General features: G+C 58.7%; 1 protein-coding gene and 1 long non-coding RNA gene across 4 annotated transcripts in view; one reads left to right on the forward strand and one right to left on the reverse strand.

Moving 5' to 3' along the window:
- Positions 1-2,548: 2,548 nt before the first annotated feature.
- On the reverse strand, positions 2,549-8,991 carry LOC138919771 (uncharacterized). The gene is made up of 5 exons (XR_011430317.1): positions 8,136-8,991; positions 7,192-7,392; positions 6,473-7,084; positions 5,520-5,982; positions 2,549-4,207 (listed from the first exon to the last, which is right to left on the reverse strand). It is a non-coding gene; the product is annotated as an uncharacterized lncRNA (long non-coding RNA).
- Positions 8,010-25,635, forward strand: part of SLC9A3 (solute carrier family 9 member A3) — a 52,891-nt gene continuing 35,265 nt past the window's right edge. For all 3 annotated transcript variants that reach the window (XM_070246164.1, XM_023625902.2, XM_023625903.2), the window contains exon 1: positions 8,010-8,381. In XM_070246164.1, the coding sequence (XP_070102265.1) occupies positions 8,177-8,381 (205 nt within the window). In that variant the 5' untranslated portion in view covers positions 8,010-8,176. The remainder of the gene's footprint in view (positions 8,382-25,635) is intronic.

Consider the following 25,635-nt stretch of genomic DNA (forward strand, 5'->3'; position numbering starts at 1 on the left):
TGGCACACTTGCCCTGGGTGATTCTTTTCAGGGACAGGGACCCTCCACGGTGCACAGCATGGGGTGCAGACCAGGCCTCCTGGCGCAGCTCTGAGTCCCATTCACAACTGTGCACCGCAGTGAGGGCCGCTCGGGGGAAACTGAGGCTCGTTGATATAAACAAGATCTCACAGGGTCTGGGTCCAGTAGGCTCCAGAGTTTCTGTGTCCTGTATCGGGCTTCTGATCCGTAATACCTGGGGGCTTCCAGGCCCTTCTGGTTCAAGTGGAAGCATGGACAGGGGAGGTGGGGGAGCATCCGTGCTCTCCTCGGGAGGAAGACTCCACACCCAGGAGAGAGCTGGGGCCCAGTAAACAACGGCCTGATTAGCCAAGTCCTTCCTTCCCCTCTAGGGAGGCAGAGGGAAGGGGCCTTGGAGGGCAGACACCACAGCAGCCAGGGCCCAGCCCCCACCTCCCGCAGAGACAGGCAGGAATTCAGGGTGGACAGCAGCAGCAAGAGTAAGACTGCCGGCCCCCCACACGCCCCCTCTGAGCTCAGGCCAGCGTTCTGCCCTGGACTCATCATCCTCATCTGACCAAGGGGGATGGGAGCACAGTGTTGGGTGGGGGGGCTCCTGAGTCTCCGCTCCAGCCTCTCCGCTAGACCCCCAGAAGTCTCTAGGCATCTAAGGACCTTGAGGTGGGCAGCCTTGGGGTCTGGGTGAAAGAGCCACTGTGTTGTCTTTAGGGGTGAGTGAGCCCTCCCAGAGGGTGAGCCTGAAAGGACTGGATTGGGGGGGGCCAAGAGTCAGTCGCCTGGAAAATGGACAAGTCCACAGATGAGGCAGATCTGAAGGCTCAGCCCAGCCTACCCGGCTGTGTCAGCCGAGACCCACCCCAGAGCCCCAGGGGCCCCTGACGAGGGAACTGGACGGGCACTGGAGTGTCAGAAGCCCCAGGGACACCAGCGACAGCTGGATTCTGCATGAACCATGACTTGGAACGCAGCCATGCAGAGGGGTGAGCAAATCTGGATCACGGGACCGCGGGTGAGATCCCAAATGTGGCCCCTGCTCCCAGACTCTGCCCTGCATCTTCAGGCTGACGGGCGGCTCTGCTGCTCTCTGACATTTAAGGAGGAAGATCCGCTCCCAGGCAGCGGCGAGCAGCGGAGGGCGTGTCTGTGCCGCACGCAGAGCCAACAGTCCAGGCAGGGCTTTGTTGAAGGGAAGTGAACCTCAAAGGGTCACCTGGGGAGTCAATGAGGCCAGAGGCAGAAGAAATGCTCCAGGACATTGGCGCAGAGAGAGTTTCTCTTCTCTGAGCTGAGTCTGAGCAGGTGACAGAGCAAAGCCCAGCTGCTCCCTGGCGGGGTCGTTGTAGGGGACGAGAACACACACCAGCCGCTCACGTGGAGAGCAAGAGGCCCAGCTGCGGATCCTGAATGCCACGGACTGGCCGGCCGTGCGCTCTCAGCTACGAAGAGACACGCAAAGACAAGCATATCAGAGCCGGCGAGGACACGAAAAACGCCCTCTAAGTGAACGTGAGCATCAGAGTAGACCTCAGGCCAGAAGTCTCACGAGGGACACAGAGGGACACTCCATGATGATAAAGAGCCGATTCAGCCTGAAGACACAGCAATCCCACGAATGTAGCTTAAATCACAGAGAGCAGAAGCCAGCAGAACTAAGGGACAGACACAGGCCCGTCACAGGTGGAGATCTGAGCATCTCTCTCCCAGTAACTGAAATTAGTAAGAACAGAGAAGGTTTGAACACGATTAACCAATTTGACCAAATGAATAACTGCAGAATACACACTCATCTTATGTGGAATATTTACCAAAACAGCACAGATTCTAAATCACAAGGCAAGTTTTAACAGACGTGAGCAGACTGAGACCATACAGTGTGTGTTCTCCAGCTGCAGAGGAATTACGCGAGGTGTCCGTCACAGGAAGATAGTAGCAAAAGTATCCAAGCATTGGGGAACGAAGCAAGTGCCACCCCAGCTGCACATGCTGATGACCTGCGTCAGCGGGGGAATCGCCACAGAAATGGGAAGATGCTGAACTGAAGAAGGAAACCGCAGCACATCTAAAGCGCTGAAACTTACAGAAGGAGTCACCGGACGGGAGTTTATAGCTATTGAAAAAGTCACAAACTGAAAAAAACACTGAAAATCAGTGACTTCAGCTTCCAGGTCAAGAAACTAGAAAAAGAACGTGAAAATAGAAACAAAGAAGAAAGGGAAGAAAGAACAAAGAAGTCTGTAAAACGGAAGACAGAAATACGACAGAGAAACTCAGCAAGACCAGTGAGGTTCTGTGACAAGAGTAAGAAAGTGGTTAAACCTCTAGCAACATCGATCACCAGCACGGAAAAGGAGAAACAAACCTTACCAAGAAGAGGAACAAAAAGGGACCAGCACAGACCCTTGCAGACAGAAAAAGGAAATTAGAAGGGTATTATGAATTTTACATCAATACACATGAAATTTTAGAAGAAATGGGCAAATTCCTTGAAAATACAATATACACAAATGGACACAAAAAGAAACAGAAAGTCTGAATAGTTATATATTTATTAAATAAATTAAATCCATATTTAAAACCTTTCCACTGAGGAAAGGCCAGGCCCAAATGGCTTCACTGGAGAATCCTCCCAGAAGTGTCTTGCATGTCTTGTTAGATCTTTTTTTGGTATTTTGTCATTTTCATGCTGTGTAAATAGTATTTTTAAGTTAACTTTCATTTCCTGAGAAGTTTGTCGCAGTGTAGGGGAATGGAACAGACTGGGAATATTGACTTTGGACCCAGCGACCTTGCTGACCAACTCTCGTCAAGTCTTACAATCTGCCAACGTCCTGGGCACTACGTGCCGGCGACATCCCACCGCTGAGAACTGCTCTTCCCGCCCCGGCCCGCACTGTCCTCTTCCTGCTGGAGCTGGCAGAGCAGCAGGGCAGGAGCACCCAGAGACCCCGCCAGCACCTCCTCAGGGGCCCTCACCGGGGCCACACAGGCGCCACTCTCGAGGTCAATGACAGCTGCCTCTATTCGACATTTGCTGAGGGTTTCCTTCTTGTACGTCTTGTCACGAGCGGATTTTTCATTTTCCCGAAGGCTCCTTCTGCCTCTGTTGACACATCATTGACGCACTCCTTGAATCTGTGAACATGATTGTTCTGACAGCAAACCCTCCTTCTCTTCTGATAAGCTCAGCTGGCTGCCTGTTAGCTTCTCTTCTGGTTGCTGGGCTTGGCTGGTGCCTTCGTGCTGAGGGGGGTCCCACTTTGTTCCTGAATGGGGGGGTCCTTCTCACTCTGCTCACTCAGGCCTGAGGGCTGGGGTCCACGCGACCCCATCTGATGGGTTCTTTTGGGGCCTCTGCTGCCCTTGCCCAGCCCAGGCGCCTCACCACGCCTGGCCCACGACCCTCGGAACTGCCCCTGCCCCTGCCAAGACCCCCCACCCACTGCCCAGTGGTCTGAAGCAACCTCCTCCCTCCCTCTCCAACCCCTAGCCCTGCCACCCGGGCAGTGGACCATGTTGGGGGTGTGGCTCTGATCCCCAGCCAGGGACTCTGCTTTGCAGGATGGGGGCCACAGCCCTGAAGCTGGGATCTGCTGAGTGGACGGCACGTCCTGGGGACCTGAGGGCCAAGGTGGAAACACGGGAGCTGCAGTTTGATAGAGGCCCACCTCAGTTTCCTGCAGGCTGGCTTCAGGCTGGAAAGGCTCCAGGCTCCCCTGAGGTTAGGAGGCACTGAGAGGCAGACCCCAGAAGAGTGACACTCACAGTTTGTGAGAAATGCGATTTTGTTCCAGCAATCAAGCAGGAAACAGTCGGTGTCCCCTGGTGGTGACTCAGTCAGCTCCAGAGGCCTTCGCGTCCAGGTAGCACCCAGCACACAGCAGGTGCTCAGCCAACACACAAGGAAGGGAGTGTCTGCGGTCACTGGCCGGAAGTATGACAAGCAGGTCCTTCCTTCTTTAAGACGAACTCGACTGGGGCTGTCCCCATGGCTTAGTGGTTACATTCAGCACTCTGCTTCACGGTCCGGGTCATGGGTTCGTATCCCGGGTATGGACCTACACCACTGGTCAGCCATGCTGTGGCGGCATCCCACATACAAAACAGAGGAAGACTGGCACAGATGTCGGCTCAGAGCGAATCCTCAAAAGAAGAGCTGGTGTGCAGCCACTTTGGGTTAAAAATAAACCTGTGGGGAGAGGAAGGCCTATGTGTGCGGGCGAAAGCGTCTTCAAGTTTCATTAAAAACTTACCTGTATCTGTTGGGATTGTTAGCAAAAGCAGGAACAGACTCCACACCTGGTGTCTCTTTATTCACAAGAGGTTCTTCACAAACCATGCAAACGAAATTCACACCCGGGAATTACCACGATGGACTAGATGTCATGTTTTCCACTTTTATTTCTTAATCTTGAAGTTCAGAGGCTCCCGGCAGGTTAGCTGGATTGCAGTTCTTTTTGGACCAGTTATTTGCATTATTCTAACTTTGTGGATCTACTGTATGGTCATGGCCCTTCAATGGGCGCTGCGGACTGAACCGTATCCCCCAAAATTCACATGCTGAAGCCCCGACCCTGACTGGGATGCTATTTGAAGATGGGCCTTTAGCAGGTGATGAAGGTTACGCGAGGTTAGAAGGGTGGGCCCTGATCCTGTAGGACCGGTAGCCTCATAAGAAGAGGAGAGAGAGCCCTCCTCCCGCCTGCCTGCCCTCTGAGGCAAGGCCATGTGAGGACACAGTGGCCGCCACGGTCGGGAGGAGGCTCTCTGCAGAGCCAACCATGCCGGCCCCTTGACCTTGGACTGGCAGCCTCCACAGCTGGGAGGAAGTAGAGCTCATCGTCTAAGACCCCGAGTCTGTGGGACTTTGTTCTGGCAGCTCAAGCTGACTAAGACGATATGTGCTTGCAGGCTGACCCGCCCGTGAGCCAGACCACAGGGGACACACCTGCTTGGTGGGCAGTTATCAGACATCACACACCTGCAGGGTCCTGAGGACACTTCCCAAGATATCCCCCCTCCACACACACAACCAGGCCTATGGGTACATTTGGCCACGTGGCTGTACGGGTTGTGCATTGCACAACTCTCGGGGACGCCATTCAGAAGTCTGCCAGATGTGGAAGGTAGCTCTGCCCAAAACCATAACCCAGTTAGAGGTGAAGAGGCCATGGGGGCTGCCCACCCACCCCGTGGCCCAGTCCACATGGGGGGCACTGATGGAGAAGTGGATCAATGGCTGGTGACGGTGGCTGGGCGTGGGTTTCAGGAGGAACAAGGTGGCCCACACCCACACCCTGTTGTCTGACTTCCGCTTGTAAGGGAGGCTGGCGCCCTCTACACCACCTATTCTCATCACAGGCCTGAGCAGCACAGCTCCCCAAGGGCCTCCAGCAACCTGGAGCATGGCCGCATTCATCCATTGGACACCCACAAATCTGCCAAATACCCACACTTCTCCCCCAAGCGTGTGTCTCTGCACGGTCACACCACGCTCTCACCTGTGCAATTTCAGGGCCTTCCTCCACCTCTCCCTGTCCTTGGGCCTCCTGTGGCCACCTCTGTCTGCAGCACACCGCCTGATGGCCAATGACCAGCACCAGCACTCATTCCGAAGCCGCGAGTCCACATGATAGTGCTCTGCTCTTCTGCCCTTTGAACTGCTTCCTGGGTCTCAGAAGCAGCCCCTCCCAGGAGAAATGCCGTGAGCTCCAGGGACACACTCTTCCTGAGAACCCCTGAGGGTGGGGTGAACGGAGGGTCGTGGGCATCGCCGGACACGCTGTTCTGGTAGGAATTTGCCCTTCCTGTGGAATGCAAGGGCGCCGTCTCCAAAGGGGATGCTCTTCCTCAAGGCTTCACCCAAGAACCACGAGAAAAGAACAGGGAAGTGTGTCTGGGCTGGAGATGACCCCAATCTTGTCCAGCTGGCTCTGTCTCTGGGACAGGAGGCTGAGAATGGAGCTGGGCATAGAAACACGGACACAGTTGAGCTGAGAGGGACTCCACGGCCCACCACAGCAGCCAGTCACATACGCCTACTGCCAGGCACCATGTGCCAGAACTGTGCTCGGCTTGGTCTCCCCACCAAGCTCACAACAATCCTCGAGGCCGGCCCTCTTCAGTCTACCCAGGATCCCTGGGCCACCACAGAGGCCCTTTCAGCCGGAAAGTCCTCGGGGTACCTGGTGAGGACTGAAGCCCTCTACAGCATCCTCTCAAATGGTCCCCCAACCTCACGCGCCATTCAGCACTCAGCCACCCAGCCAGGTGACCCGGCTGAGCACGATTTGATCCCACTCTCCCTGACTACACCACTGACAGATGCCTCCCTCCAGCAGGAAACCGGAGAGAACCCATGGAAGAAAGTCATCCAGCTCAGCACTGTCCTGCGAGCCTCTGGGCCCCCAGTATGCACTCAGATGTTAGAAGAGGCATGCATCTGTCCACCCACCAATCTGTCCATCCATCTGTCCATCCATCCAACCAGTGCTCTCCTGTTCCAGGCACTGTTTCAGGAACGGGGGATGCAGCCATGGGTCTTCTGGGCTTTGCGGAGCCCCTCACTCATGGAACAGACGTTCTCACGGAGAGGGTAGTCAATCAACAGAAAAATCGAGGGGCTGGCATGTCGGAAGGCGTGGAGAAAGGCAAGCGGAGGGAGGGGACCTCAGATTTCACAACTGTGAGCTGAGAGATCAGCTATGCAACAAGGAAAGGGTGACGTTGGAGCAAAGACTTTAGGGAGCCAAGCGGGCGTGAGGGGGGAGTCCCAAGAAGGGAGGCTCGGAGGAAGTCAGGGAGGGGCCTGAATCCTGGGCAGACTTGCACCTTCGCTGCGAACTGGAGGGTCCAACAGAAGGGCAGGTGAAGGGGTGCAGCAGGGCCTTTACAACGGGCAGGCGGTGCCTGGAGGCGCAGTGGCGGGTCCCGTCTGTACTTTGAAGGTAGGGCAGAGAGGTGCCCTGGGAGATGCGGGTTGCTGAAGGAGAAGTCAGGCTGCCTGCCAGGTCTGGGGCGGGCCAGCTGGAAGACCGAGCAGCTGGGCTGAGGCTGCACAGTGGGCCTGGGGAGGAAGCGAGGGGCATGTGTGCCTCTCGAGCCTGAGATGCCCCAGTGAGCCATCCCTTGAGGGCAGCACCCGCAGGAGGGGGATGAGGGCTGAGGCCCCACCTGGGCGTCCATCTGAGGCCAAGCTTTCCGGGAGGAAGTGCATTCCCATTCACACTGGAGGTCTGGGCAGGCAGGCTGGGCTCTGAGGGCAGGGGTGGAGGGTCCCTCACAGAAAGAGCAGAGGTGAACCAGGGTGGGCCAGGGCAGAAGGACTTGGGTTCTTCTCCATCCAGGCCCTGCTCTTTGACAAGTTGTTCCATCCTGTTAGGAAATGCAGGTTCAGGGTTGAAGACACAACAGGGGGCTTGTGGCCTGGCGCCTTTGGACCCTCGGGCCCCCAATGGGGTCTGCACAGCCCTATGTCCTGCGCTTATGAATAAGGAGCAGCTGGAAGCCAGTGTGCCCACAGATGCCCGAGGAAACTCGAGAGCTGAGCGAATGCCACCGAGGGGCGCCCGAGGCACCAGGAGCCCACCACCAGGCAGCAGAGCTGCAGGGACGCCCGGCTCGCCACCACCCCCAGCCCCGGCGCTGCGCTCCGCTTCTAAGAAAGGCGGTCACTCCGGCCGGTGCTCGCGTCCCGGGGCTCTTCGATCGGCGCGCGGCCTCGGACCTCCCGGCCTGCGCCCTGCAGCCCCGGCTCCAGGAGCGAGCTGGCGGGAGCAGGCCGGCCGGTGGGGGAGGGGAACAAAAAGCCTCGGCGCGCGAGGGTGGGAGGTGAGGTCAGGGGTGTGGGTCAGGCCCGGGGTGGGCGTGCGCAGGCCGGGCGGGCGTGCCAAGAGCGTGCGATGGTGTCTGCGCTCGCGTGTGCGCGGCGGGGGCGGGAAAGCCCCGCCCCGGGGCCGCCGGATTAAAGGCCACCCCGGCGGGCGGGGACCAAGACAGCAGCCCGCACCCGGAGCGCGCTCGGCTCATCAGCTCAGCGCCGCCCACGCGAGTACCGCCGGCCCGGCGTGTCAGGTGGCCCCGGCGCAGCGTGTCCTGCCGAGCGCAGAAGGACTCACACGACATGAGCGTCCGGACCGGGCGCTGAGCTGTGGAGGCGATGTCGAGGCGAGGGGCCCGGGGCCCCGGTTGGGGGCTGCTGCTGGCGCTGCTGCTGGCGCTGGGGGTGGTGCCGCGGGCACGGGGCGTCGAGGAGCAAGGCGGCACAGTCCAGGGCTTCCAGGTGGTCACCTTCAAATGGCACCACGTCCAGGACCCGTACATCATCGCGCTCTGGATCCTCGTGGCCAGCGTGGCTAAGATCGGTAAGCGGCCCCGGACTCGACGGGTCGCGGGGTCCCAGTCCCGCCTCGACTTCCCCTCCGCCCGCCCCTCTCCGCCCGCGGAGTCTGCGGGACTCCCCTGCGCCCTGGGGGACAGAGCTGGGCGCTGCGTCCGCCTTCCTCCCGGTCTGCGCTGGCCCGCGGTCTTCCTCGTGGAAGGGGCACGTCTGGCCTCAATTGCCCCGAGGTCGGGTCCGAGGAGCGCCGCGGCCAGCCAAGGGGAGTCAAGGGAGTCAGGCAGAGCAAGGCTCGGGGGCCGCGAGCCTGGCTGGGCGGGAGTGGCCGTGCAGGGCGCGGAGGGTTACCGGATCCCTGCCGCCCGGCCAGCGCGCGCGTCCTCCGGAGCCCCACCTCCGGGCTCGCCTGGTCCCCGCGCTCCGGGCTCCCCGTCTCTGCGCTGCGGCAGCGCTCTCTTCTGCCCCAGCCAGGCTCCAGACGCTGCGGGCTGCACCCGCTCAGTGGCACCTGCAGCCGGGTCTTGTGTCTGTCGGGCGAATCGGGGCGTTTAATGCACCGAGAGAGGGGATGTCCTTGCTGTCAGGCACTGGAGAGATATTTTGTTCCCAGTGCAGAAAGAAAAACTGTGCCACTCAAGATTAAGCCCAGTAAAATCCTATTTATAGGAGTGATTTTGCCGTTGACAGCATTTCTTTTTAAAATCCTGCTCTGTCAGATTTCTCTTCTCTTACCTTGCTCCAGTGAACCAGCAAAGTGGGAATTGCAGGTGACTCCCGGGCAAGGTGACGGGAAGGTCAGCTTTCTCAAGAGCTTACAAGGACCAAAGTTTCTCTGTGTTGGTCAGCACCAGAGAGTGTCTCACTTGAGGTGGCTGAGATGTGATGGCATGTCTAGCTTACTAGGTGGGGGGGGAGGCCATGGCCAGGGGCTGAGGACGCCCCCCACGCCCCCTCCCCCACCGTGGATCCACAGGTGGCAGAGACTGCAGTGATGGTTTTGGAATGGGGACGGGCAAGGCAAAGAGGAGAGGGCCTCTTCCGGGGCCTTGGGGACACCGATGTCCTTAGCAGGACAGGGAGGAACAGACTTTGGGGAAGATGGTTAGAGGACTTTCGACCTGGGGTTGGGGGTACGTGGTGTACCTGGCAGCGGCTGGTTACGGCTCCTTGTTCCTGCAGCACTGCCTGTGGTATGTCCTGTCTGTGCCGTCGATCTCCCTCTGGGTTCTTCTCGTTTCTGCTTTCTGTTTCTCAGAAGCTCTCTGGATCCCTCTGCCTCCTCCTTCCTCCTCGGCATCTGTTCTGCTCCCTGGCCCTGCCTGCCTGGTCTCTGTGCTCAGTATGTCCCCCAGGGCTTTCCGGGGCAGGGGGTTGTGATGTCAGGAGTGAAGTGCCAGCACCCCTGGGGTCTCGTGTGGTGTGTCTCTCCAGACGCTTCTGCTGTGGGGAGGAAATTGCCGACACTGGCCACGTCCTACGGGTCATTTACTGGGCAGGTATGGCCTCCACCTGGGGCTCTGGGAATGCCCCAACCTGATGTGCACACTGTTCCCCTCACAACTGACCTGTTTCTGGGTACAGTGGGGGTCTCCTCTTCTGTCACCTTGTCTCTTCTGTGAAACCACTGTATGGGGGGGTGACGTGCAGGATGGATGCATGACACTCCAGGCGTCTGTGCCTGGGTCGTGCAGCACCCCTATTGTGTAAAGCGAATGTATACTTTCTGTGCAAGCTGGGCTGCTCCTAGTCCAGACCTGGGGCACAGATGTGGAGCCTGGCTTCTGAAAGTCCAGCAATGGCCTCAAGGGCCCTGGCCAGGAAGCCCCGGTGAGGAGGCATTGACCCGCGTACTTGCCTGGCCCCAGATCTCCTACTCACCTGGGCAGAGCCATGCTCTCGGACTTGTCCCCAGGGGACCTTCTCCAGGGTGGAGTGGCCGCCCGCTCAGCCAGCTCCGTCTCATGGGCAGGCACTTGCCATATAAAAAGGCTCCCCCCCACCCACGAACATCATTGTAATCCTGGGGTTGTTGGCTCCATGTGAGGGGGTAAGAGGTGAGCGTTGGTAGAGGCTTTAGGGGAGGGGGGCTTGAAGGACAACATGAAGAGGAACCCAGAGAGAGACCCCTGGGGCTGATGGAGCTTCCCATGGACGCTCTCTGGCCCTGGCCAGGCCTTGTCCCAGCCCTGCCCACACTGTCCTTCTGCATTTGGAGGCTCCCATGCTGAGGGCATCGGAGTCTCACCCGTGAGCAGGCGGCACTGCAGAAAGACTCAGTCTCCTCGTCCCAAAAAGGAAGCCAAGACTCTTCCCACGCCCGGCGCCCTCCCAGCCTTGCCCCTCCCTGTGGCTCACCCCCCTCCCTCCTGTCCATCGGAATCCACTGTGCTGATCCTGCCCAGGTCCCCAAAGCCCTCCTGGTGGCTCAGCGTGGGCCTCGCATGACCCACCTCTTTGCCCCTTCCTCTGGAGACCCCCCACCCCTGTCCCTGTCCCTGTCGCCCCTCGGCTGCCACTTCTCCACCCATCTTGGGGCCCCACTTCTTGGCCTGAGCTCTAGGCCTCCCCTGACCTGCTCTCCCTGCGGGGTGCCACACCCAGCGCCTCCAGGTACCTGCCTCATTCCCGGGGTCCCCCACCTCCAGCCAGGGGTTCCCCAAAAGTGTGGCTGCCCACCAGACGTCTGCACAGACTTCCTCCCTGCCCTGCAGACAGACCCCTGCCCCCCACTCGCCGAGCTTTGGCCCTCTAGGGCTCAAAACTGAAGCTCAGCCAACCCGCCTGGCCACTCAGCCCGCAAACCATGAGCCACATCAGACCAGCACTCATCCCAGTGGTCCAGATGCTCTCCAGATCAGACCCCACTGCGCTCCGGCCCCTCTGCAGCTCAGGGCCCCCAGATCCACCATCCAGTGGAAAGCAGAGATCTGACCTGGACTCTGCCGGGCGAACCCCAGGGGTCCCCGGCTGCCTGGCCTGCCTCCCTGCCTGCCCTCTGCCATGTGGCTCCCTCCCTCCTCTCCCATTCCCCGAGAACTCTGGACTTACAGCAGGTCCGGACCTACAGACCTGGGCCCTGGATGCCCTCCATGCGCAGCCAACCCTGGCGCCCCCTGTGGTGAGCCCTCCCAGAATACTCATGCCCCGGCCTCACCGCATCCCGGCCGGGCCTGGGGGCCGTGTGGGCAGGGCGTCCAGCGTGCGTGCAGATGAGGAAAGACCTCCTCCCTGAGTGCGGGGTCCAGGGCTTGCGCTGCTGAGCTCGTCCGTCGTTCGGATCCTTCGGGAACGGTCCAGACGTCTTTCATCTTGAATTAAAGGAGTGGAAGAGCTGGATTTCTGTCATTTCCAACGTTTGTTGAGTGTCTTACATGGGGGTGGAAGTGTTTAATTTGCACACTCACCTTGTGCTGAAGAGGTCAGATCTCTTCCTGCCGCTTGTAACTTGGTTGTGGAAACAAGATGCAGGGGCCCTGAGACCAGGGCAACAATTCATCCCTATGTTTTGAGGCTGCTTCTCAACTCGGGCTGCTTGGGACAGAGCAAGGCCAGTGGGCAGAGTCACGGCCACTGGCCAGCAGGCGCAGGAGCCAGATGCCGCTGCTGGAGGCTGCTGCTAGAAGCAGCCCCTTTGCACAGGTGAGGAAGAGTGTGGTGGGCTCAGCAAAGACTTGCTGCGAGCTCCCCTTTTGTATGCATGTGGGCCTCTGTGTGCCAGGGGTCCCCTGACTGTTAGTGCATCTTTAGGAAATTCACACATGGAGGAAGGGACCACTGAGGCCCGGGAGCCCGTCCACAGCACGGGCCAGGTGGAGCCTGCAGGGCCTAAGGTTGGGGACCCTCCTGCAGTGGAACGGTGTCTGCCCTGGGTGGGGTGTCCTGCCTCTAGGCCAGCCTGGGACCCTGGGACACGTGCTCCACTGGGGCCCTGCGCCTGCAGCTGCCCATGCCAGGGTCACTTTAGGCCTAGGACGAGGCTGGCCTTTCTCACCCTCATCGTGTTCTCTCTCCTCAGGCCTCCCCTGGGGGCCGAAGGCTGGCCAGTGCATGGCTCAGTGGGCCCACATCAGCCACATAGAGATTGTGAGGCTGTGGGCAGCTTGGGTGGAGGGCCCACGTTGGGGTGGGGATTCAGGCTCTTCTGGAGACAGAACCCTGGGGGTGGCAGGGTGACCAGGAAAGGCGCTCCTGGAGGAAGAGGGAGACGGGAGTGCTGGAGGCCGGAGGGGAGGCCAGAGTGGAGGCCATGGGGAGGCCAAGGGGAGGCCAGCCCAGCCCAGCTGCAGACCTTGGAGGACTTTGCCCTCTGCTGAGGTGACAAGGAGGGTGGGACTTGGTCAAATCTAGGTCCTCAGACTGTTGTCTGGCCATGGGGCAGAGAATGGACAGAGCACCAGAGGGGATGCTGGGAGGGGAGAGTTCTAGGCCGATTGGGTGCCTTTGTCCACAAGCACTGGTTGGGGAGACACTTCATGGGTCAGGTGAGGCTCAGGTGTCCCACTGATGTACCCGTGCGTCCCAGAGTGAGAGGTGGGCACCGAGTCGCTTCAGTGAGGAGGCCACCAAGGGGAGCGGGAGCAGTGATGAGGGGTGGAGACTGCCGGTGAGGAGGCCTTAGCCACACGTGGACCCCTGGACAGAATGGACTGGTGCCATCCGAGGCGTCTGATGGGACCTGGTGAGACCCCCAGCCGGGGGATGTGCTCTGGAAGGAGAGCTCTTGGCGCTGAGGGGTGGGGGGGCCCCACTGTGACCTGATGCTGGGAAGCGGTGATTTCATGTTGAGCCGCAGTGGCCGGGGGACAGCAGGAGGCCTGAGAGTGTCTGCCATCTTTGCCGCCCCCTCTCTCAGGACAGGGCAGCCCCCACTTGCACCCCACCCGCAAGGAACAAGGGGCCTCCCCAAACCCCAGCATCCAGTGGGCCCTCCTGCATTGGAGGGGTGAGGCTGGGGGTGGTGGCACCGTGGTGTCTCATCCCCTCAGTGTTGCCACTTGCCGGGCAGCTGTGTCCCCTGGACCCTCGGGCCTTCCCCCATGGCCCTGGGGCTTTTCAAGGCTCCCCCTGGGTGTGCTTGGCCCTTGGTCTTGGTGGAAGAGACCCCTGGGGAGGAGTCTTTCATAACCAGCAGGAGCCCCTTGAGGAGCGGCCAAGGCTGCTGCGCCACCTTCCGGAGACTTGCACTGCCTCTTTCCCAACCGCGCTCTGGGGGGCAGCGTGGCCTTGAGATCACCCCAGTTGCTCCCCCATGTCGACAGCTGCCCGCTGGTCCATACTCTCCCACCGCCAGGGCTGGACCGCAATTCTCCTCACTTCCTGAGAACCCTCCCTGGGGCTTCTCATCGGGTCAGCACGATCACAGTCCAGCCGCCCCCTTGGGGCACGCCGTCTGTGGTCTTACTCAGGGCGCTGGCTCTGTGACTTCTGTCTAGACCTCTGCCTAATCCGTACAGCTGTCACCAGGTGCTGGGCGTCTGCCCTAAGCCCGGTTCCCAGGCTGCGGGGGACGCCGAGAGGTGGTATTTACCTCCTGGGGTTGAAACCAGAAGCTGGTGGTTTTCATTTCATGTGCTTTGGTCCTAGCACTGGGAGCCCCTGGCGCTGCGCCCTGTCCCTGCCCTGCTCTTTCCTGTGGGCTCCTGGGCACCCTCCACCGTGCTCTCCTCCCTGCTCCCATCCAATTTCCTTACTCCCCTTAAAGGAACACACGAGAGGACCTGGAGGACAAGGATGACCTAGAAGGGCGAGGAGAGCAAGAGTCCCCGGTGGACCCCAGTCCTCCCCGGGGTAGAGGGTCCCTGGGCCCTAGGGGACCCCAGTCCTGGCAGGACAGATGGAGTCAGAGGGCCTGGAGTCAGAACCCAAGAATCCATCATCCAAGACCTGGAACCGAGGGCTCCCCAAGAGTCTCTAGGGAGGGCTCCACACTGAAGGAGTAAAGTCTCCCTTTCAGGAACTGTCTCTGCGAGGATTAGCCACCGGCTGTAAAACAATCCATGGGCGTTTGGAGCTGAGGCATCGACCGGAAGTGTTGAGGAAGAGGGGCAAAGGTTGGGAAGTGCTGATAGCGCCCAGTCCTGCTGCCTCGGTAGAGGGGCTCCCCCGGGAGACTTCCAGGGGGCCAACTTCCCGTAAGAGTCTAGAGAGAGTTACTGCCAGACTCCAGGCCTTCCAGGGAGTCTGGACCCCAGGAACCTGCACAGCCCGCCCCTCCGGGGCTCGCCCAGTGCTGTGTGACTCAAGTTTGCTGAGATCTGTCTCTGGGCTCTCCTGATGGCCGCATCAGCCCCCGTCCCGCACGCTGAGTTCTTACCCTTCCAGGAAGGGGCCGTTGGTCCCACTCTGCCCCGCTAGGGTGGGGGTGGGTGTTCCCTGGCACCTGTGTGGGGCCCCTCGCCGTGTGCTCCCTAGGAGCCGAGGTCTGAAGCTTGGAGTGCGTTTGAAGTCAGGGCTCCCGCATGTGATTGTGCCCTAGTGTCCGAGGCCAAGTCCCTTCTGAGAGCAACTTTTACCCGGAGCTGTGCAACTGAGGGGTGGGCGGAGGATGGCCTCAAGAGAAATGGACAGACCAGCCAAGCTCAGGGCCCTCTGGGGTCTCCCCTGCCCTGCCTGGGCACTTTCTTGGAGCTTCTCTGTGAAGGGGCTCCTCTGGCTCTGCCCTGCTGGGCACTGGGACAGGCTGCTCCGGAACCACGGCGCCCACAGCTCCGAGTCCAGGTGCTGGACACTCTCAGGGGTCGGGCCTCAGGCAGCAGGCATTGGGGGTGTGGTCTCAAGGCAATGGGTCTTAGGGTACTGGGTCTTGGGATACCAGGTCTTGGGGCAGTGAGCATAGGGGTGCTGGGTTGTGGGGTGCTGGGTCTTAGGGCAGTGAGTGTAGGGGTGCTTGGTCTTAGGGCAGTGAACACAGGGGTGCTGGGTCTTGGGGTGCCTGGTCTTGGGGCAATCAACATAGGGGTGCTGGGTCTTGGAGCAATGAGCGTAGGGGTGCTGGGTCTTAAGGCAATGAGCATAGGGGTGCTCGGTCTTAGGGCAGTGAGCGTAGGGGTGCTAGGTCTTGGGGTACTGGGTCTTGGGGCAATGAGTGCAGGGGTTCTGGGTCTTGGGGCAATGAGCATAGGAGTGCTGGGTCTTGGGGCAATGAGCGTAGGGGTGCTTGATCTTGGGGTTCCAGGTCTTGGGGCAATGAGCATAGGGATGCCAGGTCTTGGGATGCCAAGTCTTGGGGCAATGAGCATAGGGGTGCCGGGTCTTGGGGCAATGAGCATAGGGGTGCCAGGTCTTGGGGTGCCAGGTCTTGGGGCAATGAGCATAGGGGTGCTGGGTTTGGGGCAATGAACGTAGGGGTGCTGGGTCTTGTGGCAATGAGCATAGGGGTGTTAGGTCTTAGGGCAGTGAGCGTAGGGGTGCTGGGTCTTGGGCTGCTGGGTCTTGGAGCAATGAGCGTTGGGTTGTCGGGTCTTAGGGCAGTGAGCATAGGGGTGCTGGGTCTTAGGGCAGTGAACGTAGGGTTGCTGGGTCTTGGGGTGCTGGGTCTTGGAGCAATGAGCATTGGGGTGTTGGGTCTTAGGGCAGTGAGTGTATGGATGCTGGGTCTTGGGGTGCCAGATCTGAAGCACCAGTCTCAGAGTGTCTGGTCTGAGCAGAACCCACTTCCCCACCCCATCACTGCACTGGAGCTAGAGCAGGTTGTCTCCTGCCAGACCACGGTGGGCACAGTGGGATTCTCTGTCCCCTATACCAGGAAACCTTCGGTAGCCGGGGCCTTGCTCACATGAGGGTCTCGGCAGTCCCAGGTCTCTGCCCACCCGGAGCCTGCACCTCTGCTCCCATCTGGCCCCCCACCTGGCCCTCTGACCTGCAGCCCTCCTTCCTGACCTCACTCACTTATCTCCTGCCCCTTCTCCATGTCCTCAGTCCTTGTCTTCTGTCTCTTCTCTCTGCTCGGCGCGGGGGAGAGGGCTCTGGGTGAGCCCAGGTCCCTGTGGAGCCCCTCCCCTCACAGAGCCCATTGGACTTGGGGAGGGGAAAGGACACCATCAGTGCGGGGGTGCTGGTGGGGAGCAGAGGCCCCAGGAGCCGTGGGGCACAGGGAGCGGGGAGGCAGCGCAGTGCGTGGCAGCTTCCCTGGGCTCCAGCTGAAGCCCAGCCTCCACCCCACCCCCAGCACCTCTCCTGCTCCACTTCCTCCGAGCTCAAGCTCAGCACCCCAGCCCCCGGCGCCCTCCTCCACGCCGAGCTCTCGGGGTTCAACTAGGTCAGCGCTCAAAGGTGGGTTGTGGCTGTTTATTCCTGCCGTGTGCCCACCACCTGGCATCCTGCCCACCCAGTGGTGCCTGTGGATCGGGGGGCGGGAACGCCTGTGTGGATGGACGCAGGAAGCAACGTGCCCGTGAGCGTTGGCTTCCCGTCTGTCTGTAAGCTTTCTCCAACCGTCTGGGTACCGGCCGGGAGAGGCTCCCTAAGCCCTTAGCAGAATTATTTCCCCAAATTGCCACGTGGCCTCCTGCGAGCGGCATGTCCGAGGACAGCACCCTCGAGGTGGGTGGGCCATGACAAGCTGGCTTCAGCTCGGAGCCCTGAGGGCGTGCAGGGTTCAGGATGGAGAGCACCATGGTCCCACAGAGCTCGCCTGGGTGGGAGGGTCCCCAGGAGGTGCCCCCCTTGCCTATGCAAAGCTGGCCTAAAGCACACTGCCCTGCGAGCTGGGATCTGCAGCCCCCTTCACCCCCCCGTCCTGCCTTCTGGAACGAGACGGAACAGTCTGCCGGTCCCGGGTCACGCACCCTCCTGGGACAGAGCCTGGAACTCAGCCCGGGCAGGTCAGCACCCCAGCATGGCGATGACTCTTTTGGGCTCAAGCAGTTTGCTTTGTTTTATTGATCAGCCCCAAATGCTTGGCTGTTCAGCAGTGACAGCTCTGGGCGCCAGAACTGCCCTCACCAATTTACTCTTCATTTAACAAACTTTGTGCTGCCTTGTGCCTGGCCTGCTATAGGCCATGAGGATGCAGATGCATAGAACAGACCCAAACCTCCCACAGTGGGTGGCCTTCCTGTGGGGGAACCAGGGAAATGCATTACATGCTATAGTGAATGACGAATGAGAGAAGGTGGAGAGTGTAGGTGGGGAGGCTGTGGGTGAGGGGAAGAGCATCTTCAGGGCAGAACAGCCAGTGCAAAGGCCCTGCAGTGGGCATTTGCAGGTGTGTTGGAGGAGCAGCTGGGGGAAAGCCAGCCAGGGGAGGGGTGGGGGGCGAGGTCAGAGGGGCCAGCAAGGGGATGGGCCACATGTGTCCCAGGGAAGGCGGGCCATGTCTTCTGAGTGGAGGTGCACGTGACCCCACTGGGAAGGATGAGGCTTCAGAGAGAGATGAGGGCGGCTGAGACCCATCCCCCATGAGCTGAGCCTGCCCTGGGGTGGGATGTGGTGTTGGCACAATCCCTCTGATTTTATAACGTTCTTCCCATAAACATGCTCAGGATAAACAAGTCGGAGAAGCAGTGTTTCTGTGCCCTCAGATCTGATCCGAGGCCAAGGTCACCTCAAAGGCGAAAGGACCCCCCTAGGAAGGCACGTCAGACGAGGTGTCAGACACTGACAGGCCCTGGCCAGGCTCTTCTGTCTTGGCCTCTGTGCCTCCAGCACCCCAGGAGAGCACAGGATGGGGGGCGCATGGTGCCGCCTCTACCCTGACCCCCAGCTCTGCCACACCTGACCCACCTGCAGGGGTCACATCTACACATGCTGACCAATGACCGGGCCAGGGTTGTGGGTCCCCACCACAAAGCCCCAGGTGGCACCCGTGCAGATGGGCACTGTGCTGGCCACTTTCCAGGCCGTGCAAGACCCCCCAGCTGAGCCTGGGCTCTGGCCCCACACTGGCCCCACACTGGCCTTTCCTTGAGCTGGCTGCATCTCAAGTCCACATCTGTAACCCAAGTGTCCATTCATCAGTGCCAGAGAGATGAGAGCCCTGTGCTTGCTGGACACAGGGGCTCAGATGACAGGCGGGGTGCAGGCTTCTCAGGGGGCTTCTGAGGGGCCGTCCAGATGGGCCACAAAGGAAGGGAAGGGCCAGGCAGGTGGCACCAGCCCAGAGGGTCCCCAGGGGGTGGTCACGGCCGATGATGGAGACTGGAGGCAGGCTGTGAGTGTGGCCTTTGTGGGTGGGGGTGTTGAGCCAAGTGGCCTCCCAGACCCCCTGGTCAGAAGCCTCTGCTTCAGGCACAGACGTGGCCCTGGCAGGGAGATGGAGGGTCAGCTTCAGGAGGATGTCCTGTGAGCCAGCCCAGCCGGGACCTCCAGCCTTTGGGGCTGGGATGGGCCAGCTCGGGGCTCGTGGAGGGAAGGAGCGGGGCGTGGAGGAGTCTGGCTCTGTTTCTTCCCTTCCTGGTGCAGCAAGAAGCGTCGATGATGAATTCACCACCTGCAGAGCTTTTGTGCCAAAGTCCAACTGGCTTTGAGTTCTCAGCTGGGAGAGGGTTTCTTGCAAAGGCAGATGGGCTAGTTGGAAATGCCTATTCCTAGGTCTTCTGGGACAACATGGACCGGCTCTGTTGCTCTGTTTCTTCGTGGATTCACAGCTCCAGGTGTTGGGGGGCAGTGGACGTGGGTCTGCGGCCTCCACTTACCTGCTCTCTGTTAGAACTTGGCCCTCATGTGCTGGGCTCTCTGGGCAGTTCACTCTCGGCCTACTGGCTGGGCGTGGACCCCATGGGGCTGGGCGCCTGAGGAAGCCCACGGGTATGTGCATTTGCATGTGTATGTCCATGTGTGGTTGCATGTGCCCGTGTGCCTGTGTGTGCACTGCCCTTGTGTGCTGGTTCCTGTGGGGTTTGAGGGTTTCCATCTGTGGCACTAAGATCTACTCCCCACATGGCAGTGGATGCCAGGTCGGGCTTGAGTCCTGGCTCTGTCACTCCCTGGGGGCCTGAGGTGCCTTGTTAGCTCTGGGACAGCACCAACACCCCCACAAGGGGTCCGTGAGAAGTGGGTGAAATGCACGGCCAGGACAGACCCTGGTGGGTGCTCAGGGATGTCTGGTGAAGGATCGAGGTATTGTCACCCTCCACACACCTCTGAGGGAGTATTGGCATGGCAGCTGTCACACCTGGACACAGGGTCACGAGGGAGGCTCCCTGGCCCCACCCCAGGGGGAGAAGCTGGGTCCCCAGGGGAGTAGGCTGGGGAAGAGTTTGGAAGGGGTGGGTGAGAGGCTGAAGCTGCCCCTCAGCCATCCCTGTCACAGGCTTGGCCCACTGAGAGCTGTGTCATGAGATCAGAGAGGTCTTTCCAGCTGAAGAAGCCGCCAGGCACCCGAGGCTGGGGCCCCGGAACAGACCTGGGAGTGGGCGCGCTCAACACGGGTGTGCTGGGGCCACTGCTGTCCATCACTTCATCAGGGCCAGTGCGGAGGCCAGGTGTCATCCCCATCCCGCAGCAGCAGTGACCCATAACCGAGCAGAATGTGCCGGAGAGTCAGAGCCACACCTTCACTTGTGGAACTGCTGCCTGTCCCGTGTCCTGAGGCAGCCACACCTTCATTCTGCTCCTTCAGCCGAGAACAGACTTGGGGCCTGCTGCCCATGTAGCCTGGGGTGGGTGCGCCTCAGGCCCCAGTCCTCATCAGCAGTTGGGAAGCTGATGAGCCCAGTGGTACTCAGTCCCATCTAATCTCCTAGGGCCAGCTGCAGACATCTTCAGTCAGAACTTCTGGAGTGAGGCTGGGCGAGGAGCTCATGGGTCCCCAGCATGGGAGGCAGGAGGGAAGTGATGGTCACTGTCCCCCAGCAGGCACCACCCCTTCTGGGCTCCTGGAGGCCAGCACGTTACACTGCCTGTCTGCAGTTCTCAGGCCTCTTGCACCCTGGCTCCTGCCTGGTCTGTCACTATATCTGGGACAACTCATGGTGTTCTGTCCATGGGAAGCTGCTGTCCCCTCTGACGCCTCGGCCTCTTCAGCAGGCTGTGGCCAGTGTCTGCATCTCCCCGAGGTGTGGCTGCGAGGGTGGACTTACACAGGAGAGTGAATGCAGGTAAGGCCTCACAGGCGCCTGGTGGGTGTCTGTGAACTGCGATCACCCTGCACGGTGCCCAGCGCAGAACAGAGGTCAGCAAACAGTAGTTGAATAAGACCGAAAATACCAAGACAGCCACACAGCAGCTACAGATACCTGTGTCCATGTGGACGGTGGGGAGCCAGGAGCTCACTGCCTAGCGAGGCTGGCCAGGGTCCTTTGATGCAGGGGAGGGGAAGGGCTTGGCTGGCCCACCCCACAAACCTGTGCCCTGCAGCCTCCTGGTCCTCACCCGTCCTTGGGCTGGGAATGGTCTTGTGGCCTTATTCTGATGGGTGCTCCTTCCTCCCACTGAGTCCTCAGCGAGGGGGCACCTTGTGGAGCTGGCTGGGCCTGTGAGGAGTGGGCCTTGCGTGCCTTCAGTGTTGGCGCCAAGCAAGTGCCCCTCAAACCTCCGCCGCAGTTTACCGTTCCTTCTTCCACAGTTTCACGGTGCTGAGTTTGCTGGTGGCCTCCAGGACAGTGATGCTAAGATTTGGGGGGTGGTCATCTGAATGCCATTTAGAATATAATTAGTGAGCAGAGTGAGGGTCAGGGGTCAGGGGACGGGGCCTCCGGACAGTCATCAGGTGCAGTGCCTGGCAGGTGCAAGCACACTCGTGCACCTCCTCGCCCATACAGCCTATCTTTCTGGGGATAAACTGGAGAAGGAAGGCAGTTTTAGGCTTCTGAGAAAGTCCCAATGTTGAGACTACGGCCTCTGTCATCAAGATCCTTTACTCATTAACTTGACAACCCGGAGAATGTCCCGATGGTGAGGAGCCCTCAGCCCTGGGCTGGCCCCCGCACCCTGTGTTTTGGGGCCCGAGAGGAGCACATTCTGGCCCGGTGCCAGTCTGGCTTTCCCGGGGTGCCTCCAGGAAGTGGCTGTCAGGATGGGCACAGGGGGCCGGCTGCCCAGGGACAGCCTGGGATCCTTTCTCCAGAACAGAGAAGCCACTCCACTCTTGACCACCAGCTCGGGGTCCAGAAAGCCACCCCAGCCCCGTGCTCTGGGACTCTCTTCCCAACCCTGCAGCGTCCTCCAGCTGGGGCAGGGCCAAGACAGAGGAGATTCATCTCTATGCTCACCCTCCCCCAGGACACCCACCTGCCCTCTGGGCACCTGACCCCCAGGCTGGCCGTGAGAGTGGCACCTCCTGTGAGCTTTCCCCTCCTAGTCTGGTTTTCTCAAGCTCTGAAGGTTAGTTTTAGTGTTAATGAGCTGAATGTAATTGGGAAAATAGATCTATTGCCACGGAGTGGAGAGCCCTCCACACCAGGTGCTGGTGTGTTGCTAAACGGGTTGTGTGCCATTGCGATCCTGAATTCTGCTCGCAGCCCGTGGACAACGCAGGACCGGGTAGGGTCTCTCCAGCAGACCTGCCGTGGCGCAGTTGTGTCTGCTCCCGGGAGAGGAGCAGGACGAGGCCGGCCTTTCTGGAGGCTCTGACCCTGGGGAGGCCTGGCCCCTGACCACTGCCATCGCGAGAGAGGTGCCAGCAGGCAGCCCTCAAGCTGAGTGGAGCAACCGTCTTCCAGCCCGGCCGCCTGTGGAGCTCACAGGCCGTGTTTAGCTGTCTCCAGCCTAAATCCGTGGTGCTGGGCCCCCGTGCCGAGCTGCAGGAAGTTAAAGTTAAACGAGACGGATCGTCTGCCTCTGGGAACAAGGTCCTCCGGCTCCACAGCTTCCCAGGGCCGGCCGGCACCTTCAGGGGCAGGGGTGGGTCTGTGCTCCTCAGGCAGCCTGACCTGGAGCCGCCCTCCATCGTGGAGCTGTGTGCCGTGGTGGAGCCGTGTGCTGTGGTGGAGGCGTGTGCCGTGGTGGAGGCGTGTGTGTGCCGTGGTGGAGCCGTGTGCCGTGGTGGAGCCGTGTGCCGTGGTGGAGGCATGTGTGTGCCGTGGTGGAGCCGTGTGCCATGGTGGAGGCGTGTGTGTGCCGTGGTGGATCCGTGTGCCATGGTGGAGGCGTGTGTGTGCCGTGGTGGAGCCGTGTGCCGTGGTGGAGGTGTGTGTGTGCCGTGGTGGAGGCAGGCCCGTCGCAGCATCGCTGGGGACCTCAGAGCTCTTGACGCCTGTCGAGCTCCCTGTCCTTGGAGGGCCATGTGTTGGACTGTCTTCGGGGAGCCTCTGTCGAGCAGGGAGTAGACATGGGGCATCCAGGGGCCTGAGCGAGTGAGGCGTCTGACTGCAGTCCAGGCACGGGCAGCGAGGCCTTCTTCCCGGGAAGTGCCCTCGCCTCAAACCAGGAACAAAGGGAGCTGACGGCTCTGCCCACAAACACAGACTCAAGACGCCAGGGGAGCCAGCGACCAGAGATGAAGGGCGTCTCCACGTCCTCCGTCACGCTGGGTTTGCCCTTGGTGGAGCCCCAGCAGCTGGCTCTTAAGATGGTGGTTCCCCTGCCCACGTGCACTCACACTCACAGGCACACTCACACCCCACTCACTCACACTTGCTCACACTCACAGTCACTCACACTCACATCACTCTCTCACACGCAGTCGTTCACACCCCCGCTCACTCACACTTGCTTGCACTCAGTCACTCACACCCCACTCACCCCCACTCTCACACTCAGTCATTCACACCCACACTCACCCACACTCACACCTCCGCTCTCTCACACTGTCATTCACACCCACACTCACCCGCACTTGCTCACACTCACAGTCACTTATACCCCCACTCACTCACACTTGCTCCCTCACAGTCACACCCACACTCACACCCCCAGTCTCTCACCCTCACAGACACTCACACCCTACTCACCCACACTTGCTCACACCTGCACACTCACTCACTCCTACTTGTGCATACACACTCTTGCATGCCCTCTGTTGCCCCTGGTGCCGCAGCTTTCCCACCTTACACACCAGTGGCAGTGAGGCTCCTGGGGATGATGGCACCCCTACCAGGACCAAACCTCACGGTCCCGGTCATGGGAACCCTCCCTGCAGGCAGCAGCCACACCTTTTCCTCCTGTCATTTTACAGTGAAAAGTGGGACATTCACTTCTTTAAATTCTGGTGAAACCTGACAGCAGTGTCAGCTTGTGCAATGATAATAGATAGTTACCGGCTGGCATGCTGTTACACGCTGCTCGCAACCCATAGGTGAGGAGCAGGCGTGTGTCCTGGCCCGCCCACCTCCCACTCTCTTGTCCATAAAATGCCGTCACTCATCCCTGGCCTGGCGTCTTATGGCCACGTGATAGTGTGAAGGCACCCCCCCCCCCCGAGGAGCACCCACCACGACCTCAGAGATGCTGTTTTTTCAAAAATTAATAGACTTAATGTATTTGGTAAAGTTGTAGATTTACAGAATAATTGAGCAGATAGTACAGAGAGTTCCCTCGGTCCCCCTCCACCGCAGGACCCCACCGCCCTGCAGTTTCCCTGATGTTAACTCCTGCGTTGGTGCAGGACATTGTTACGGTCGATGAGCCAATACTGATGCATCATTACTAACTGGAGCGCACAGTGCACGCTAGGGCTCACTCTTGCTGTTGTACGGTCTGTGGGTTTGCACAAACGGATAGTGACGTGTGTCCACCATTCCAGTTTCACTGCCCTGAAAATCCCCTGTGCTGCATCTACCCGTCCCTCCCTCTCCAACCCCTGGCAACTGCTTATCTTACTGTCTCCATAGTTTTGCCTTTTCCAGGATATCGTGTGGTTGGAATCACACAGTATTTAGTCTTTTCAGATTGGCTTCTTTCACTTAGCAACATGCATTTAAGGTTCCTCCACGTCTTTTCATGGCTTGATAGCTCATTTCTTTTGAGCGCTGAATAGTATTCCATTGCCTGGATGTACACAGTTTATTTATCTGTCACCCACTGAAGGATAGCTTGGTTGCTTCCAAGTTTGGGCAATTACAAATAAAGCTGCTATAAACACTTGTGTGCAGGTTTTTGTTTGGATGTAAGTTTTTGACTCGTTTGGGTAAATACCAAGGAGTCTGCTTGCTGGATTGTATGGTAAGAGTCTGTTTAGTTTTGTAAGAAACTGTCAAATGGTCTTCCAAAGTGGCTGCCCCATTCTGCATTCCCACCAGCGGTGAACGAGAGTTCCTGTCGCTCCACGTCCTCGCCAGCATTTGGTGGTGTTAGTGTTCTGGATTTTAATAGAAGGATAGGAAGACCTTGTTGGTTTAATTTGCAATTCCTTAATGACATATGATGTGGAGCATCTTATCATATGCTATTTGCCATCCACGTATCTTCTTTGTTGAGGTGTCTGTTTTGACTTTTGGCCCATTTTTTAAGTTGGGTTGGTTGTTTTCTTATTGAGTGTAAAGTGTTCTTCATATAGTTTGCATAACAGTCCTTTATCAGATGTGCCTTTTTAAAATATTTTCTCCCAGTCTGTGGCTTTTTAAATTCTCTTGACAGTGTCTTTCATGGACACTTCATTAATTTTAATGAAGTCCAGCTTATCGATTCTTTCTTTCATGGACTGTGACTTTGGTTTTGTATCTAAAAAGCATCCCCAAACCCAAGGTCACCTAGGCTTTCTCCTGTTATCTTCTGGGAGTTTTATAGTTTTTCGTTTTGCATTTGAACCTATGATCCATTTTGAGTTCATTGTTGTGAAGGGTGTGAGGTTTGTGTCTAGATTCATTCTTGCGCGTGTGGATGTCACGTTCTGGTGTCATTTGTTAACAAGACTGTCTTTGCTCCTTTGTCAAAGATCAAGTGGCAATATTTACGTGGGTCTATTTCTGGGCTCTCTATTCTGTTCCGTTGATCTATTTGTCTTTTCTTTCATCAGTACCGCACTGTCTTGATCACTGTGGCTGTACAGTAAGTCTTGAAGTTGGGCAGTGTCAGCCATCCAACTTTGTTCTCCTTCAGTGTTGGGTTGGCTATCCAGGGTCTTTTGCCTCTCCCTTTGAACTTTAGAATCAGTTTGCTGACATCCACAAAACAACCTGCTGGGATTTTTATTGAGATTGCATTGTATCTATGGGTCATGATGGGAAGAACTGACATCTTGACAATATTGAGCTCCTGTCCATGAATGTGGAATATCTCTCCATTCATTTAGATTTTCTTCAATTTCTTTCATCAAAGTTTAGTAATTTTCCTTATATAGACTTGTACATATTTTGTTAGATTTATACCCAGGTATTTTTTTTGTGCTAATGTCAATGGTATTGAGTTTTAAATTTCAAATTCCACATGTTCATTGCTGGTATACAGGAAAGCAATTGACT

Source organism: Equus caballus, chromosome 21 (genome assembly GCF_041296265.1).
Source record: "Equus caballus isolate H_3958 breed thoroughbred chromosome 21, TB-T2T, whole genome shotgun sequence".
In the NCBI taxonomy this organism is placed as follows: Eukaryota; Metazoa; Chordata; class Mammalia; order Perissodactyla; family Equidae; genus Equus; species Equus caballus.